Below are 18,669 nucleotides of genomic sequence, written 5' to 3'. Positions count from 1 at the left end.
CTAAACTACATAATGATGACGGGGAAATAACGTTCAGGCCTATAATATCGGCCAAATACTCAAAAACTGAGAATATATCAGTTTGGCTGGATAATATTCTCAACAAAATAGCACAAAAATCTGAGTATTACATCAGGGATTCTTGGCATTTGCTGGAGATTTTGGGACAGTCTAATATCAAACTCGAAGAAATAAATTTTGCAACACTTGATGTCAAGAGTCTATATACTAGCATTGACCAGGAGTCTGGTATAGAACATTTAAGGAATTATTTGACACACAATACTGAGTTACACAACTCTAGAATTAATACCATTTGTACTCTAATGGAAATAGTGTTGCATAATAATTTCTTTGAGTTTGATAACAAAATATACCAACAGATTTCCGGTGTAGCGATGGGGGCTAGAGTTGCACCAGCTTTTGCCAACATTGTTATGGCAGACTGGGAGCAGGAACACCTAAAAAAACATCCTTTTTTTGGAAAAGCTACGTTCTATGGAAGGTATATAGATGATTTGGTTTTTGCATGGGAGGGGGAGAAAATTGAATTTGAAATCATGGTTCAAGATCTAAATAAAACTACCAATTTTTTGACATTTAAACATAGTGGTTATGGCAAAAGTATCAACTATTTGGATATCAGTCTTTACATTGATTTAACAAACAATATACTACATAGTAAAATCTACAGAAAGCCTTGTTTTACTAACCAATATCTGCACAAAGATAGCCTGCACCCAACTCACATGAAAAGAAATGTGATTAAGGGTCAAATTATTAGGCTTAGCAGATTAACATCTGAGGATAACATCTACCAAGAAGAGTTAGTACAGTTAAGAAACTTATTTTTGGCTAGGGGCTACAAAAAGCATATGATAAAGAAAATTGAGAATAAAGTCCAGGGGCTCCGTAATGGAGTAGCTAGACCTATCTTGTCAACTAACAGGATGAGATACTCGAAAGAAGTTTCTATAGGTGTTACTACAGATAGAGACAAACACTCAGATTTTCATTTAGCATTTCCTCTCCCAATTTCAAATCAACTGGAAAACATCAGAGGTATCATAGAAAGAAATTGGGGTATCATTTTAGGAAATAAAGATCTTATGGCATGTGTGGGCATCAAACCATGTTTTACATACAAAAATGTTATCAATGTAAAAAGCATGTTAGAAAGGGACCACAAAGAAAGAGTGACATTGAACAGGGACATCAGTAAAAAGAAGGGAACTTTTGCCTGTCAGAACTGCAGACAGTGCAGGTTCATTACAAATACCTCTTTTGTGACAATCAAACATACAAAGAGGACATTTTGGGCACAGAAATATTTCAATTGTAATAGCGAATATGTGGTCTACTTGGCCATCTGTTCAACATGTGACAAGTACTACGTGGGGAAAACTAAAAGAATGCTTAAACGTAGGATATATGAGCACAACTTGGCCATTAAGAATAGGGACGGGAATAATTCCTTGGCAAGACACTCACAGGAGTGTGTAGACTTCAAGAAGTTTGAATTTTTTGTTTTAGACTATGTAGACAAATGTCTACTTAAAGGAGATCTGAACAACAAATTGGAACAAAAAGAGTCAATATGGCAATTATGCCTAGGGGCTGACGAATCGCCAGGCCTAAATGAAGGGATAAACATCAAATGCTTTTTAAATTACAGATAAAATAATACAATAATTTTGTGTATGATGCCTTATAAAGTGGAGGTAGGCACTTAGTTTGGCATTTTTCATTATTATGGGAGTGTTCCCTTCAATATATATGGTAACATTTGTTAGAAGTTTACAGACACCATACACATGTGTATTGATGAGTGGTCTGACCACACTCATCACATTTGGTTTTGTTTTTTTGGGGGTAGTCAGGTGTTCTCACCATCGCGGAGGGGATTGTTGCACGATCCATTATGTAGTGTTAAGTATTTTGAGTAGAGAAGGATACCAGCAGAGAGAGGACTACACACATATTTGAGCATGGTGACTGTATAGTGGTTAGTAATGTAATGTTGTGTTGGATAATCACATGTTCACTTCCTAGTACGTGGTAATCAAAGAGAGACATTAGACAGATCCAAGTTAGTTATAACCATCTGCTGAAATAGGAATATGATTTATTACATCAAAGCCATAGGGTACTATAGAAGTGTGATTTGTCATCTACACTTAGTAAATTCTAGTCATCCAGTTCAATAGATAGAAAAATATAAAACAAAAAATCAAAACAATACAAAAAAATAATAAAAAAATGTTAAAGAAATAATTTTTAAGTATGCCTTTTTTAAGGCACTATTTATCACAAGTAACAATGTGTTGTAATAATATGTCAGTTTATGTTTTTGCGTTTCATGATTGAAACACAAAAAAATGTTTTTTTATATACACGAATGTAAAATACAATGTTAATGATTTTAACATCACTTCCTGTTTATTGGTCATAAAACCAGGACGTAGGGAGGCGTCCTGGTTTTTCTGAAGAAGTCCACGTGCAATAAAAGTGGAAGAAAGCTAAAATAACATCATCCGTTAGTGTGGCTATTTCTTTCTTTTCTTCCTTAGTCACTGTTTTCAGTTTGTGACCACACTAAACCACTTACACATGGTTCACACCAAACACACAGACCTACATTTGCTGAGGCTCTCAAAAGTAACTTACCTAAACCACAAAGGCTTCCCAAATGTAAACAGTGAGGCAAGTACCCCCAGCAACCTCACAAACACACAGCAAAGGCACCATCCTCAATGAGACACACATCTAAGAGTCACACTGACATAGTTCAAGTGACTATAAGGCAAATCTCCACACATTCCAATATCCTAGTCTTAAATGACTCTGTAGTAAGACACACAGATGCTCCACTCCCAGGCTATACAAGGAGACAGTCCTGGTTAGTTGCCTTTTGGAGGAACAGGGTTTGCCACATCAGTCATGCACTCATGTCCATGTACCACAAATAAACATATGATGTAGTCATAGTACACATGGGTATAAATTATGTCACATGTACTTCTATGACTATGTGTAATGAAACATGATGGAGGTCTCAGAATATATGCCTGAGTCAGGTAAGAACCTAGTCTTTGGCAGCATTCTACCATCACCAAGAATGATGCTGTAATACAAACAAAAGATTATTGTAATCAATAATTGGCTTAGTGTCTGGTGTCATTCTAAGGGAGTGAAATTTTATTTATTTTATTTTTATTTTATTTTACATTTGTTAATCGGGTTAGTCCAGCTGAGCATTTGGCTCGTTTTCAGTGGAGACCTGAGGAGAAAAGCTCTGCAGTGAGTTTTTATATAAATGTAATTACAGACAGTTAAGACACTACCATTTGGAACTAGTCAAACAGATACAGAGGCAGCATTTACAATACATCATACTGAAAAAAAACCTAAAGTATAATGTAATAAAACATACAGAAAAAACACTTTAGTGTAATGTCTTGAAAGGAATAAAGCAGTCTTGCTACATGTTTTGTTGCATACAACACATGTACAAAAGGTGTAGGATAGGGAAAGGTAGCTAAACATAGAAACAGAGGAGTCTAAGTTTATTAGATAGGCAGTGGAAGATGAGGAAAAAAGCAGGGAGAAAAAAAGATGGGAAGAAAAAAGGAGGGGAGGTATTAGAAGCTTGGGTAGGGTAGTGTCATGGAGGATAACTACAGTGGCAGGACCATTTGTTTGTTAGGTATCTGCGAGTGGCTAGTTTGAAGTGCTAGGAATGGTCAAAGGACCTAATTTCTAGAGGTAGTTGTTTCCAAGCTGTGGCAGGGTTATAGTTACATAGTAAACATCCTGTTTTGATTTTGGGTTTACAAATCTGTAGAAAGTCCTGGTCTGATCTACGTAGTGTCCTGGAAGGGGAATATTTAGATATAAATAGATGAGAGACTAGGGCAGAAGGATGGTAGATAGAGGATGGAGTGGATAATTAGCAGTTGATGTAGAAGGAGCAGATGAGGGAATTCGAGCCAGTCCAATTGTTTAAGGGATAGGCAATGGTGTGATTTGTAGGGTTGGTTAGTAGCAAATCTGGCAACCGTATTATAGGTAGTTTCAAGTTTTGTTATGAGTGTGGAGTTAAGGTTAGTGAATAATTGACAGCTATATAGGAGGGTGGGAAGAAGAAATGCATGGGAGAGAGTTATTCTAGTTGTATTGGTTAAATGTCTTTTATTACAGTTAAGGAGTCCAAGTTTCTGGTGGGTCTTTTTGATGGAGGTAGTGACTTGGAGATCAAATTTAAGCCGATCATCTATTATGACTCCCAGCAGTTTAGTGCTGGGTTCAACAGTAATGACAGTGTTATTGCTAGATAGGATGGAAAATGTAGTTTTGAGATTGATGAGGTTTTTTGGGAGAAAGAGTAGGAGCTTAATTTTCTTAGGGTTGAGAATTAATTTGTTATCACAGAGCCATTTCTCTATGGTGTTGAATGATGCTTGGGTGGTAGAGTGGAGTTCAGATGGATTGTCAGCAATGGTGATGACTGTAGAATCATCAGCATATTGTACAAGTGTGGAGTTGGGACAAGAAGTGTAAAGTAGGTTTGTGAAAATATTGAAGAGCAGTGGCCCAAGTATAGATCTTTGGGGGACACCCATTGGGACGCAAAGGGTGGGGGATAGTGCAGAATGCCATTTTACAGTTTGCTGGTGGTTTGAGAGATAGCTAGAGAACCAGGTTATAGTGGGAGGAGAGAATTTTAAATGGGAGAGTTTGTCTAAGAGGAGGAGGTGAGAGACAGTGTCAAAGACTTTGGACAGGTCAAGGAACAGACATGAAACTAGTTTATTGCTCTCAAGGGCCAATGATACAGTATTGATGAAGGATATTAGAGCAGTTGTAGCACTGTGTTTAGGATGAAAACCATGTGTGTGTGTTAGAAGGTTCTCTTGTAGAAGATACTGCATTATCTGCTTGTGAATGCACTTCTCAAGAATCTTAGAGAGGGGAGACAGTATAGCAATAGGTCTGAAGTTTGATATATCGGAAGAACTTCCGCTTTATGAATAGGTAATGTATAGAATGTTTTCCATATAGCTGGAACATATGATTCAGAGATAAATTGGTTAATCAGGATGGAGACAGGATAGGCTAGGGGTTCAGCAGCAAACTGTAGAAAGTAGGAAGGTAGATTATCAGCTGAAGGGGAGCAGGGTTTGAGTTTGAAGAGTAGGGATTTAATATAGTTAGTAGAGACTGGTTTAAGGGAAAAAGAGTTGGAAGGATAGGTGGTGGAAGTTGAGAAAGTGGAGTCATTAACATTTTCCTTAGTGAGAAGAGCATTTATTATGGTAGGTTATTGAGTCAATAAAATGCTTGTTAAATGTAGTTGCAATTTCTTCAAGAGTTTTATTTGGGCATAGGTTAGGAGGGGAAGGGTTTCCAGGATGTAGTACATGATTGACTGTGTTCCAGAGTTTTTTGAGGTCAGATTTTAGGGTAGTGGGAGGGTTAGCATAGAAGTTAGTATTGTCTTTGTTGATAATTTTCTTTATTTGATTCCTAAGTTCTTTATAGGTTTGTAGGAGAGAAGGGGTCTTAGTTTTAGTCCATAGTTTCCATATCCTGTCTTGGTTTTTCATCAGGGTTCGAGTAGATTTAGTCAGCCAAGGAGCAGTGTTGGTTTTGATTCTTATTGTGCGGAGAGGAGCAAGGGAGTTGATGATGTTAAGAAAGGTGGAGTTGAAAGAGTGGACAGCCTCATCTAAGGGGAGTGTAGTAAGATGGGACCAGTTAATTCTACAGAGTTGGTCAGTGAAAGAGTCAGGATTGAAAGATGAGGTTTTGTGGGAAGTGATAAACCTGAAAGGTCTGGTGAAATAAACAATAAAATAAATAAATAATAAATTCTCGGCTAGAGTGCCTTCTGTGTGGCGTCTGCATGTCCTCCCTGTGTTTGTGTGGGTTCCCTCCAGGTGCTCCGGTTTCCTACCATGTTACAAAGACATGCATCGGAAGCATTTCTCCCTGGGCCTCTGCTGAAAATTGGCTTTGTTCCAAGTCATTAAGTTAACGTTCCCAGTAAACAAATGCTAAACAAATAAATAAATACTGGCTAAATCCTTCTTCACCCACATAGTGCCGTTTTAGGCAATGTCAGTCTTCTAAAAGCTTCCAACACAACAAAACAAAATCTGGACAACATAGACATTCAGTGCAAAGAACCAACAAAAATATTCATTCCCTAGAACACTCCTTACCCTTGAGAGCATTCTGTCAGTGCAGGGTTTCAATGCCTAACACATGTTCAGGATTCACCCATTAGATTAATGCACTAAAGGCAGCAATTCTTCCATATTCTTAAAAAAAATTCACCTCAAGATTTGTTAGACAAAATGCAGCTCTAGAATCCCTCAATGTTCAACTTATTAACAAAACCCCTTATCACATTATAATGAACTATAGGACCCCCTCTATGTTGCCCGTAGCCCATACCTCCAACCTAACCTACATGAAGTCCTTATGCATTAAACCAAACTCCATTCTCCTGTGAGGCTTCAACTGGGCACTTTTTACATGCTGGTATAATGTGGTGGTGTACGGTTTGAATATTTAGTGGAGTTAACTTGATTTGGTGAGATGTATTACTTAGGAGTAGGTACATTGTCTTAGAAATTTCTGAAGCTATGTTGGGTGGAAGAGGTCTCTGGATTAAATTTTATTTAGAAGGAGATGCTCCCTTACTAGTAAGGAATAGATTCAAGATGTTTTTTGCTTATTGAGTACTCTGTTCCAGAGCATTTGTATTACCAACGTCCAGGAATCTCTGTGATTGTGCACTAATGTTGGTGTACAGCTCCTAGTCTATAGTTGGATATCTTAGATCGCCTAGAAAAAGGGTACTGGGTTTAATATTGAGTGATTCTAGCTCCAGCAGAGAAGTGTGCTGGCTTTCTTGTATCATAGAGGGAGTTCTATAGCTAGCTAATATATGGTACAGGGGATCTAGGTTACAACATCGACAACTAAGAAGAGCGACAGCCAGTTCCCCGACACGAAAACACAGACACAGACATAATCGAAACTGCAAATCACGGACATTGCACAGGTAACGGGTTTAAATTACGCTAATCTTGCCTACCATGTTTTAGTAAGTGTGGCAGTGTTATGCATGTGTTACGATCATTGTATTACTCAGTCCTTATGGTTACATAACAAAACTGTAAAAAGACTGCAGAAAGTCCATAGGCTAGCAGGGACAAGTTAATACTGAATATACAGCATAATGAATTAGTCATTAAAGCTAACAAACATAAAAAAACAATTTATAATTCATAAATGCAGAACATTTTTGAAAAAACTGAAGTAGACTTGACCAAGAATGCACAGCACTAAAACAACAGTTGAACAGCCAGAATTTTAAAAAGTAATGGATAGCCATGTATAAATGATTCAAACACTGGAATAGTAATCATCAAAGTAGGTATACTTGGGAAAGGGAGTAAGTCAGGCACCTTGGAAGACTTATTAAGAAGGAATTATTCAGCCTGCTCCTAAAGCAGTTGGGTCTCAGTAGTAGGTGTTGGTAGGGGGTCTATATTAGATTGTCGAAGTTTTAATAATCCGAATCACTAAAGATCGAACTTTAGTGATTGAAGTCTTAAAACCTCAAAGTGTTCTAAAAATATTAAAAAAAAAACAAAAAAAAAAAAACAAACAAACAAAAGGGTGTAAGCAGGGGGGCAAGCTCCCCTGCACCCCCACACCACCTGCTCTCTAAATATACCAACTCCGAGATCGCGCTACAGTGTAGGAAACAGAAATATTCCATTTCCGCACTGTATTGCACTGAAGTGCGATGTCAGAGTTGGTATATTTAAGTAGTGGGGGGTGTGGGGGTGCAGGGGGGTTTGCCACCCTGCTTACAGCCTTTAGGTTTTACTTTTTTTGTTTTAAAAATATTTTTATAGTAATTCGAAGTTTTAAGACTTAGATCACTAAAGTTCAATCTTTAGTGAATCGAAGTATTAACAGTTCGACAATCTAATATAGACCTGTGTTAGTATCACTAACTTTAAGGTTTTTCACAAGCTCAGTAGCAGTTTTTTAAATATTGTTTACCCTCCCCCTGGCAGCAGACCATTAGCTGCCCCAGAGAGCCTGTCTTTATTGAGTCCAGCAAGCATGATTCAGACTTATTCTTAGCCAAGTTTGAAGCTGGTGTGGAGGTTGATGCACCACAAGGCAACATCATATATGCTGCCAAGGAAATGTTTTTTTTTTTTTGCTGTTATGCCTTCAGTTACTTCTCTCCACAATGCACACACACACACACACACACACACACACACACACACACACACACACACACACACACACACACACACACACACACACACACACACACACACACACACACACACACACACACACACACACACATCCTCCTTACCACAGCTTCAGATGTCAGAGCCCCTAAATAATCCCAGGTTGCCCAGGCCATTGTTATGGCTTAGGCTAGCTCAGTAGCATATCTAAAGGAAGATGGGATGGCATATCAGACAGCAGAAGAGAACAGTTTTAGATTAGGAAAACTCTCCAGAAAAAAAGCTAAAGGCTAACTTTTTAAGTATGAGGACTCTTTAAGATTTTGAGATGTTCCTGTTAGCTTTTATTTTGTTTGCAAACAGTGTGCAGTGGTTATGGCTTATCAGCTTAATGATAATAGAAGAATACGGAAGAGCTGTTTTTGTAATCAGGAACTGCTGTACCTTCTAATTGGATACACAAATAACCTGAGAGTGGTTGACAGGTGGCAGTGTGATTACCTTATAGTCTGGCCAGAAGGGGTACAGCTAGTAAAGCTGCACCAGGTTTTCCCAGGTGTGTGTGTGTGTGTGTGTGTGAAAATCAAATACCCAGGTGTGGGAGTGTCAGCTACTTGGAACTGGGACACAGTGCTCTAAAGTGTCTTGTTTGGGATCTAGAGAAACACCGAGTCCAGTCCCAGTCAGGAGCATGTTCCCTGTGTGCCCTTTGGGGGAAACTGTGCTTGATGCAGAGAGCTGCATCTGAAAAATACTTTGTAAATCCATTCCTGTTTTTAGTGACCATCTCTCACTGGTGTCAGTGGTGAGGATTGAGGCTCCTTGATTAATGGCTCGGGGTAGAGAGGCAAACGCAAAGCTTTAAATATTCCCAAATCATCATCAGCATACAGTGTCACATGAGCCATGAGTGTTGTGTCTTAAACTGAGTCCAGTATTCATAGTCATAGTGTGAACGCATTGGGGTATGTGCAATGACAGAAAATGAGAGTAGCTAGGTGGAGATTTTTTGAGGCCATTTATGGTAATGTGTGTTGGCAGCGAATTAGTGCAAGCAAATTAACTGTAATGAGATGTAAATGAGAAATTATGTGAAGCAGTACATGCTAATGAAGGCTACTTGCAATTCATAGAAACTTAGCTGCAAATTTGCAATCCAAGTAGATGCTTGGTGACTCTGTTTAAAGTAATTGAAGTTGTCCTTTCTCTGGCCAATGCTACAGTCAAACACAAAGCATAAAAACATAATCATCAGTCAAACGACACCTGCCATCCTCAGAAAAAAGAAAGTTATGTGGGACACCCCCATAATAATATTACACATGCAGAATCCAGCCAGGTAAAGCTATGCTGAGGTGATGTTTGTAATAACATTAATACATTAGTATAGTAAATAAAACAGTTTGTTAAGACATCCATTCTTTCATCAGCTCTGTCATATTTTCTGTGGTCATAATACAGTCAGTGACAATTAGAACTCTCTGAGTAAAGACGTGTGCCAACAAAATTTCTCTGCCCCTTCGGTACTTCTATCACATACGCACAATCACTAAAAAACACCAAAATCTTTTCCACTGCGGTTATAATGATTATCCAATTACAAATGGCAGCTTATAGTATTGCAGTAATATGCCCATCATATGAATAAAACATTTCTTGAAGTGAACTCAATAATCTTACTTCAGCGGGTAAGTATCCCGCAGTAAGGCAAACAAAACATCCTTGCCACTTCAACACTTCTTCCAAGTATGCACGATCAATAAATGACACCAAAATAAATTATTTTCTCAGTGATCACCTTTCAGCTGCTGCTGTAATGCTTTTCTGCTTACAAATTACAGGTTTACAATATTTACTAAAGCCATTGTATAATGCCCATCATATGAATAAAACAAAAATAATTCTTGAAGTGAACTGAATAGTTTTACCTTATCTTTAAAATTTTCTTTACAAAGTCTGCAGTTTCCTAAATAATTTGTCACATAAGTGCAGCAATCCTCAGGTAATATGGTGCTGTCCAATGTAAATTCAGGATCTTTTTTATGTGTTTTGCATATAAATGAGGCCTCTTACATTTATCTGTGTGAACTGTAGTAATACGTTAACATCTAAGGTGTCTTACCCATGAAATAGTTTCCCCTAAACATTTATCCCTTAAGCACTTTACATTCTTGCCATAGGGAGGATAGTTTATCAAAACACCTCTGCATTCTTGTAGTTAGTGTAAATGACTTCTACTGATCTTATTTACATAAGGATGCAGTGCCGCTCTTCGTGGATTGCTGCTGTGGCACGCACCACCCTGAATTTTATAATCTTTAAACAAAGTGGACCATTATTCTTTATAAGTAAAGCAGCAGCATACAGTAAATCAGCAGCATGGGCATCATTTTAAAAGCCACATCTTTTCTGAATACACAACTGATTACAATGGAAGAAACAAAAAGTGACAAAATAATACAATACTTTCATTTAAATGCTTAGATGTAAAAGAAATAACCATTGGCTTGCTTGCTATGCTGCAATAAGATTTGTGCATAACTTGTGAGGCCTAAAGCACTTTACTTCCTGGAACTTGCAGGAGCAAAGCAACTAACGTTTTGTCCAAGATACTAAAAACTCTCTCTTCTGTGACTACTTGCTTCTCAGCTACAAATGTAATAGTTACATTCTAACCTTCCTCACATCTCAACTTCACCCCTTGCAATCATAACCTTTTTATTTCATTCTCTCACCTTTCCACTTTCTAACATTCTAATCCTAACATACTTACCTTTTCAACAAAGGTCAAAACTTCTCTGGTTATGAACAGACTGCCCTCTGTTAATGGTTGCAGTTCTACTGAAACTTTTAAAATGTTTGTACTGAATGTTTTTTCTGTTGCATGCTTCATTTTCACACCCAGGTAGACCCTAAAATTGGTCTACAATGAACAGTGATTACCCAGTTAAAGGAAAACTCTATCTTAAGACACAAACATTTTTTTATTCTAATTTTTGTTTCCTGGGTTATTTTAATGCTTTAAAATTGTAGATCAGAGTGTGTGATATACCTTTAAGAAGCTTTCCAGTCAGCAGGCATGTGCATATAAGTACTGAGTATGTGCAAGCAAGAGAGCCATTTTGTAGTGAGCAGTCAAGATGTAAGCATGCACGTGTGTGTTAGTCAGTTAGTTAGTTTGTTTAAGTTTAATGTTCCTGATATCTATCCTGATGTGTTTGTATGTAATAAAGCAGTTAAACAAACACCCCAGCCTCATTGTCTTATGCAGATATACAAGACGAACAACAAAAATCACTCTACATAATTCTTATAAAAGTTTAACATGTATTTCCATCATTGGACCTGCCATATTAACATGACCTTGCTTTACTGCTTTGCTTTTATGACTCTTTCTCAGAATCTGTTTCCATTTTCCTTTATATGAATCATGCTAGGCATGAGGCTGTCATGTTGTTTTCCCTTCCCATTGACATACAATTACAGCAGTCTGAGCCATAGGCATCTTTCACACTTTCTGTATTAGGAGTGATTGTATTTTGTCACTGTTGCCTGGAGGTGAAGCACAGTCACTGTAAAAATCAGTTCAGTCCTGAGGTCTCTTATGGCTATAAATCATTTCTTAAGCATACGTTTATTTTGCAGCCTGAGAAATTTGCACTTATTAGTTCTAAATAGCTCACCTTTTGCAAAACATCTGATTGTAATATTGACCCCTGGAATAGTTTTCATCACACTGCCGACATCCACAGAGGATGAGAGTGAGTAAAGATTCACTGTAACAGCTCTTGAAGGGGGTAAAATCATTAAAGCTAACAAACATAAAAAAACAATTTATAATTCATAAATGCAGAACATTTTTGAAAAAACTGAAGTAGACTTAACCAAGAATGCACAGCACTAAAACAACAGTTGAACAGCCAGAATTTTAAAAAGGTAATGGATAGCCATGTATAAATGATTCAAACACTGGAATAGTAATCATCAAAGTAGGTATACTTGGGAAAGGGAGTAAATCAGGCACCTTGGAAGACTTATTAAGAAGGAATTATTCAGCCTGCTCCTAAAGCAGTTGGGTCTCAGTAGTAGGTGTTGGTAGGGGTCTATATTAGATTGTCGAAGTTTTAATAATCCGAATCACTAAAGATCGAACTTTAGTGATTGAAGTCTTAAAACCTCAAAGTGTTCTAAAAATATTTAAAAAAAAAAACAAAAAAAAAACAAACAAACAAAAGGGTGTAAGCAGGGGGGCAAGCTCCCCTGCACCCCCACACCACCCGCTCTCTAAATATACCAACTCCAAGATCGCGCTATATTGTAAGAAACATAAATCTTCCATTTCTGCACTGTATTGCATTGAAGTGTGATCTCAAAGTTGGTTTATTTAAGTAGTGGGGGGTGTGGGGGTGCAGGGGGTTTTGCTCCCCTGCTTACACCCTTTAGGTTTTACTTTTTTTGTTTTAAAAATATTTTTATAGTAATTCGAAGTTTTAAGACTTAGATCACTAAAGTTCGATCTTTAGTGAATCGAAGTATTAACAGTTCGACAATCTAATATAGACCCGTGTTGGTATCACTAACTTTAAGGTTTTTCACAAGCTCAGTAGCAGTTTTTTAAATATTGTTTACCCTCCCCCTGGCAGCAGACCATTAACTGCCCCAGAGAGCCTGTCTTTATTGAGTCCAGCAAGCATAATTCAGACTTATTCTTACCCAAGTTTGAAGCTGGTGTGGAGGTTGATGCACCACAAGGCAACATCATATATGCTGCCAAGGAAATGTTTTTTTTTTTTTTGCTGTTATGCCTTCAGTTACTTCTCTCCACAATGCACACACACACACACACACACACACACACACACACACACACACACACACACACACACACACACACACACACACACACACACACACACACACACACACACACACACATCCTCCTTACCACAGCTTCAGACGTCAGAGCCCCTAAATAATCCCAGGTTGCCCAGGCCATTGTTATGGCTTAGGCTAGCTCAGTAGCATATCTAAAGGAAGATGGGATGGCATATCAGACAGCAGAAGAGAACAGTTTTAGATTAGGAAAACTCTCCAGAAAAAAAGCTAAAGGCTAACTTTTTAAGTATGAGGACTCTTTAAGATTTTGAGATGTTCCTGTTAGCTTTTATTTTGTTTGCAAACAGTGTGCAGTGGTTATGGCTTATCAGCTTAATGATAATAGAAGAATATGGAAGAGCTGTTTTTGTAATCAGGAACTGCTGTACCTTCTAATTGGATACACAAATAACCTGAGAGTGGTTGACAGGTGGCAGTGTGATTACCTTATAGTCTGGCCAGAAGGGGTACAGCTAGTAAATCTGTGTGTGTGTGTGTGTGTGTGTGTGTGTGTGTCTGTGAAAATCAAATACCCAGGTGTGGGAGTGTCAGCTACTTGGAACTGGGACACAGTGCTCTAAAGTGTCTTGTTTGGGATCTAGAGAAACACCGAGTCCAGTCCCAGTCAGGAGCATGTTCCCTGTGTGCCCTTGGGGGAAACTGTGCTTGATGCAGAGAGCTGCATCTGAAAAATACTTTGTAAATCCATTCCTGTTTTTAGTGACCATCTCTCACTGGTGTCAGTGGTGAGGATTGAGGCTCCTTGATTAATGGCTCGGGGTAGAGAGGCAAACGCAAAGCTTTAAATATTCCCAGATCATCATCAGCATACAGTGTCACATGAGCCATGAGTGTTGTGTCTTAAACTGAGTCCAGTATTCATAGACATAGTGTGAACGCATTGGGGTATGTGCAATGCCAGAAAATGAGAGTAGCTAGGTGGAGATTTTTTGAGGCCATTTATGGTAATGTGTGTTGGCAGCGAATTAGTGCAAGCAAATTAACTGTAATGAGATGTAAATGAGAAATTATGTGAAGCAGTACATGCTAATGAAGGCTACTTGCAATTCATAGAAACTTAGCTGCAAATTTGCAATCCAAGTAGATGCTTGGTGACTCTGTTTAAAGTAATTGAAGTTGTCCTTTCTCTGGCCAATGCTACAGTCAAACACAAAGCATAAAAACATAATCATCAGTCAAACAACACCTGCCATCCTCAGAAAAAAGAAAGTTATGTGGGACACCCCCATAATAATATTACACATGCAGAATCCAGCCAGGTAAAGCTATGCTGAGGTGATGTTTGTAATAACATTAATACATTAGTATAGTAAATAAAACGGTTTGTTAAGACATCCATTCTTTCATCAGCTCTGTCATATTTTTTGTGGTCATAATACAGTCAGTGACAATCAGAACTCTCTGAGTAAAGACGTGTGCCAACAAAATTTCTCTGCCCCTTCAGTACTTCTATCACATACGCACAATCACTAAAAAACACCAAAATCATTTCCACTGCGGTTATAATGATTATCCAATTAAAAATGGCAGCTTATAGTATTGCAGTAATACGCCCATCATATGAATAAAACATTTCTTGAAGTGAACTCAATAATCTTACTTCAGCGGGTAAGTATCCCGCAGTAAGGCAAACAAAACATCCTTGCCACTTCAATACTTCTTCCAAGTATGCACGATCAATAAATGACACCAAAATAAATTATTTTCTCAGTGATCACATTTCAGCTGCTGCTGTAATGCTTTTCTGCTTACAAATTACAGGTTTACAATATTTACTAAAGCCATTGTATAATGCCTATCATATGAATAAAACAAAAATAATTCTTGAAGTGAACTGAATAGTTTTACCTTATCTTTAAAATTTTCTTTACAAAGTCCGCAGTTTCCTAAATAATTTGTCACATAAGTGCAGCAATCCTCAGGTAATATGGTGCTGTCCAATGTAAATTCAGGGTCTTTTTTATGTGTTTTGCATATAAATGAGGCCTCTTACATTTATCTGTGTGAACTGTAGTAATACATTAACATCTAAGGTGTCTTACCCATGAAATAGTTTCCCCTAAACATTTATCCCTTAAGCATTTTACATTTTTGCCATAGGGAGGATAGTTTATCAAAACACCTCTGCACTCTTATAGTTAGTGTAAATGACTTTTACTGATCTTATTTACATAATGATGTAGTGCCGCTCTTCGTGGATTGCTGCTGTGGCACACACCACCCTGAATTTTATAATCTTTAAACAAAGTGGACCATTATTCTTTATAAGTAAAGCAGCAGCATACAGTAAATCAGCAACATGGGCTTCATTTTAAAAGCCACATCTTTTCTGAATACACAACTGATTACAATGGAAGAAACAAAAAGTGCCAAAATAATAAAATACTTTCATTTAAATGCTTAGATGTAAAAGAAATAACCATTGGCTTGCTTGCTATGCTGCAATAAGATTTGTGCATAACTTGTGAGGCCTAAAGCACTTTACTTCCTGGAACTTGCAGGAGCAAAGCAACTAACGTTTTGTCCAAGATACTAAAAACTCTCTCTTCTGTGACTACTTGCTTCTCAGCTACAAATGTAATAGTTACATTCTAACCTTCCTCACATCTCAACTTGACCCCTTGCAATCATAACCTTTTTATTTCATTCTCTCACCTTTCCACTTTCACACATTCTAATCCTAACATACTTACCTTTTCAACAAAGGTCAAAACTTCTCTGGTTATGAACAGACTGCCCTCTGTTAATGGTTGCAGTTCTACTGAAACTTTTAAAATGTTTGTACTGAATGTTTTTTTTTGTTGCATGCTTCATTTTCACACCCAGGTAGACCCTAAAATTGGTCTACAATGAACAGTGATTACCCAGTTAAAGGAAAACTCTATCTTAAGACACAAACATTTTTTTATTCTAATTTTTGTTTCCTGGGTTATTTTAATGCTTTAAAATTGTAGATCAGAGTGTGTGATATACCTTTAAGAAGCTTTCCAGTCAGCAGGCATGTGCATATAAGTACTGAGTATGTGCAAGCAAGAGAGCCATTTTGTAGTGAGCAGTCAAGATGTAAGCATGCATGTGTGTGTTAGTCAGTTAGTTAGTTAGTTTAAGTTTAATGTTCCTGATATCTATCCTGATGTGTTTGTATGTAATAAAGCAGTTAAACAAACACCCCAGCCTCATTGTCTTATGCAGATATACAAGACGAGCAACAAAAATCACTCTACATAATTCTTATAAAGGTTTAACATGTATTTCCATCATTGGACCTGCCATATTAACATGACCTTGCTTTACTGCTTTGCTTTTATGACTCTTTCTCAGAATCTGTTTCCATTTTCCTTTATATGAATCATGCTAGGCATGAGGCTGTGATGTTGTTTTCCCTTCCCATTGACATACAATTACAGCAGTCTGAGTCGTAGGCATCTTTCACACTTTCTGTATTAGGAGTGATTGCATTTTGTCACTGTTGCCTGGAGGTGAAGCACAGTCACTGTAAAAATCAGTTCAGTCCTGAGGTCTCTTATGGTTATAAATCATTTCTTAAGCATACGTTTATTTTGCAGCCTGAGAAATTTGCACTTATTAGTTCTAAATATCTCACCTTTTGCAAAACATCTGATTGTAATATTGACCCCTGGAATAGTTTTCATCACACTGCCGACATCCACAGAGGATGAGAGTGAGTAAAGATTCACTGTAACAGCTCTTGAAGTTTTTATCACAGGTTTTCCTAAAAAAAAGAAAGAAACAGAAATTTATTGCAACACTGTTTACTGCACTGTTTTGTATTCAGAATAGTCCATATTGATATGTTACATACTCAGTTACTCAGCCTGGCTTTGATCACATTTGATTAAAGAGCAGATGTTTTAGTTTGCAAGTATATGCCATGCCCTAACACTGATACTTTTATACGTAGGGTATATATCATACCCTAATACTGATACCTTTAAATATGTAGTATATGCCATGCCATAACACTGATACTTTGATATATAGGGTATATGTCATGCCTAAAACTGATACTTTTATATATAGGGTATATGTCATGCCTTAACACAGATACTTTGATATATAGGGTATATGCCATGCCCTAACGCCAATACTTTTGTGCAGCATCTAAGAGGGAACATAATATGTAGAATTGTTGAACATGTATGGTTAGAAACAAAATTAATATAACTCACTGTTTTGTTAATAATTTGTACTGTCATTCAGTTAAATCACCATGTTTCTGTGGCAGAATCACAGAAGAGTTGGCATTTTGGCTTGTATTATAAGTTCTACCCAAACATTCGGGTAGACTTAAGATTAATCAATGCAACAAAATAATCTCTCTCTATATAAATATTCATATCTATAACTAATATCTTTATTAAATAAATGGGCTAAGATACCAAGAAATGTTCTAGTTGTTGTTGTGTTGTGTCTTTCGGCTTTTCCCAGTTAGGGGTCGCCACAGCAGAACTCCAGTCCGCTAATGATTGGTAGTTGATTTTTACGTGCCGAGTTACTAGCCCTGACACACAACCTTCAACTAAGGTACGCCCATTCACGCATGTCTCCACGCAGAAGATGCTCTAGCTGAGAATCGAAACGGACAGCGTCTTACTGTGAGGCGACAACGCTACCACAGCACCACCACCGCGGGACTTGTAAGAGATATAAACTGTATGTATAAGAGAAATATTCTAAAAGGAAAATAAAACTAAGCAGCGTATTACTTGTGTTTCAAAGGATACAGTTGATTTGATTAATTGTTCATTTTGGGTTATTTACACAGGAAAATCAACAAACCCTTTAAAATGAGAACTGAAGAATACATAATAACTGTGGACAGCTGATATGATAATAATTCAGTAAGAAACGTTTAATATGAAATTTATCACTCTTAATGGCATAGATAAGGTAAAAAAAACAAATAATTCAACTATAAAATGATTTGCTCTGCTGACAATCATATTGGCAATGGTTCTAAATGTTAAATGTAGGCTATCAAATAAATACAGAAATTTACCCAGGGAACAGCATAATTATGAGGCTGTGATGGTGTATCTACAGGTTGCCGAGGTTACATTCTCAGGAGAGCAGGTGCCCAAGTCATACAATATTAAAGATCAAATCAATGCTGACTGTTTCCCTCAGGAAATCATTGCTGGTGTGTTTTCTGTGTATGGGTGTACTGGTAGTGATTCTTTTGCTTTGGGATAGTTCTACCTTTTTGTTTGTATGATCATAAAGTTGATATGTATCAGTTTGGGGGGGTCTGGGAGCTTACTTCTCATGTAGGGCATGCAGATAACACCTATAGATATATATGTCTTTCACTATATTTAAGAGAGTACTTTAATAAAATGCACTTGTACGGGGAAACATATTGCTAGTCATCACTTCTCTATTCTGAATGCATGTGGTTCTTTCTATGGAGTTCTAACTGTGACATAATGCATATAAGTGTACACTGGTGTTTTGCTCAGGA

At 37.4% G+C, this 18,669-nt stretch overlaps 1 protein-coding gene across 1 annotated transcript in view; it reads right to left on the bottom strand.

Annotated features, from left to right (window-relative positions):
- Positions 1–18,669, bottom strand: part of ADAMTSL1 (ADAMTS like 1) — a 4,128,157-nt gene that overhangs the window by 590,580 nt on the left and 3,518,908 nt on the right. The window contains exon 21 of the mRNA XM_044061207.1: positions 16,792–16,920. Coding sequence (XP_043917142.1) covers positions 16,792–16,920 — 129 coding nt within the window. The remainder of the gene's footprint in view (positions 1–16,791; positions 16,921–18,669) is intronic.

The sequence above is a fragment of the Protopterus annectens genome, chromosome 2.part0 (assembly GCF_019279795.1).
Source record: "Protopterus annectens isolate FY-2018-M chromosome 2.part0, PAN1.0, whole genome shotgun sequence".
NCBI classification, from domain to species: Eukaryota; Metazoa; Chordata; order Ceratodontiformes; family Protopteridae; genus Protopterus; species Protopterus annectens.
Note: the sequence above shows the minus strand (reverse complement) of the source record. Positions and strands in the feature narration are given on the sequence as shown.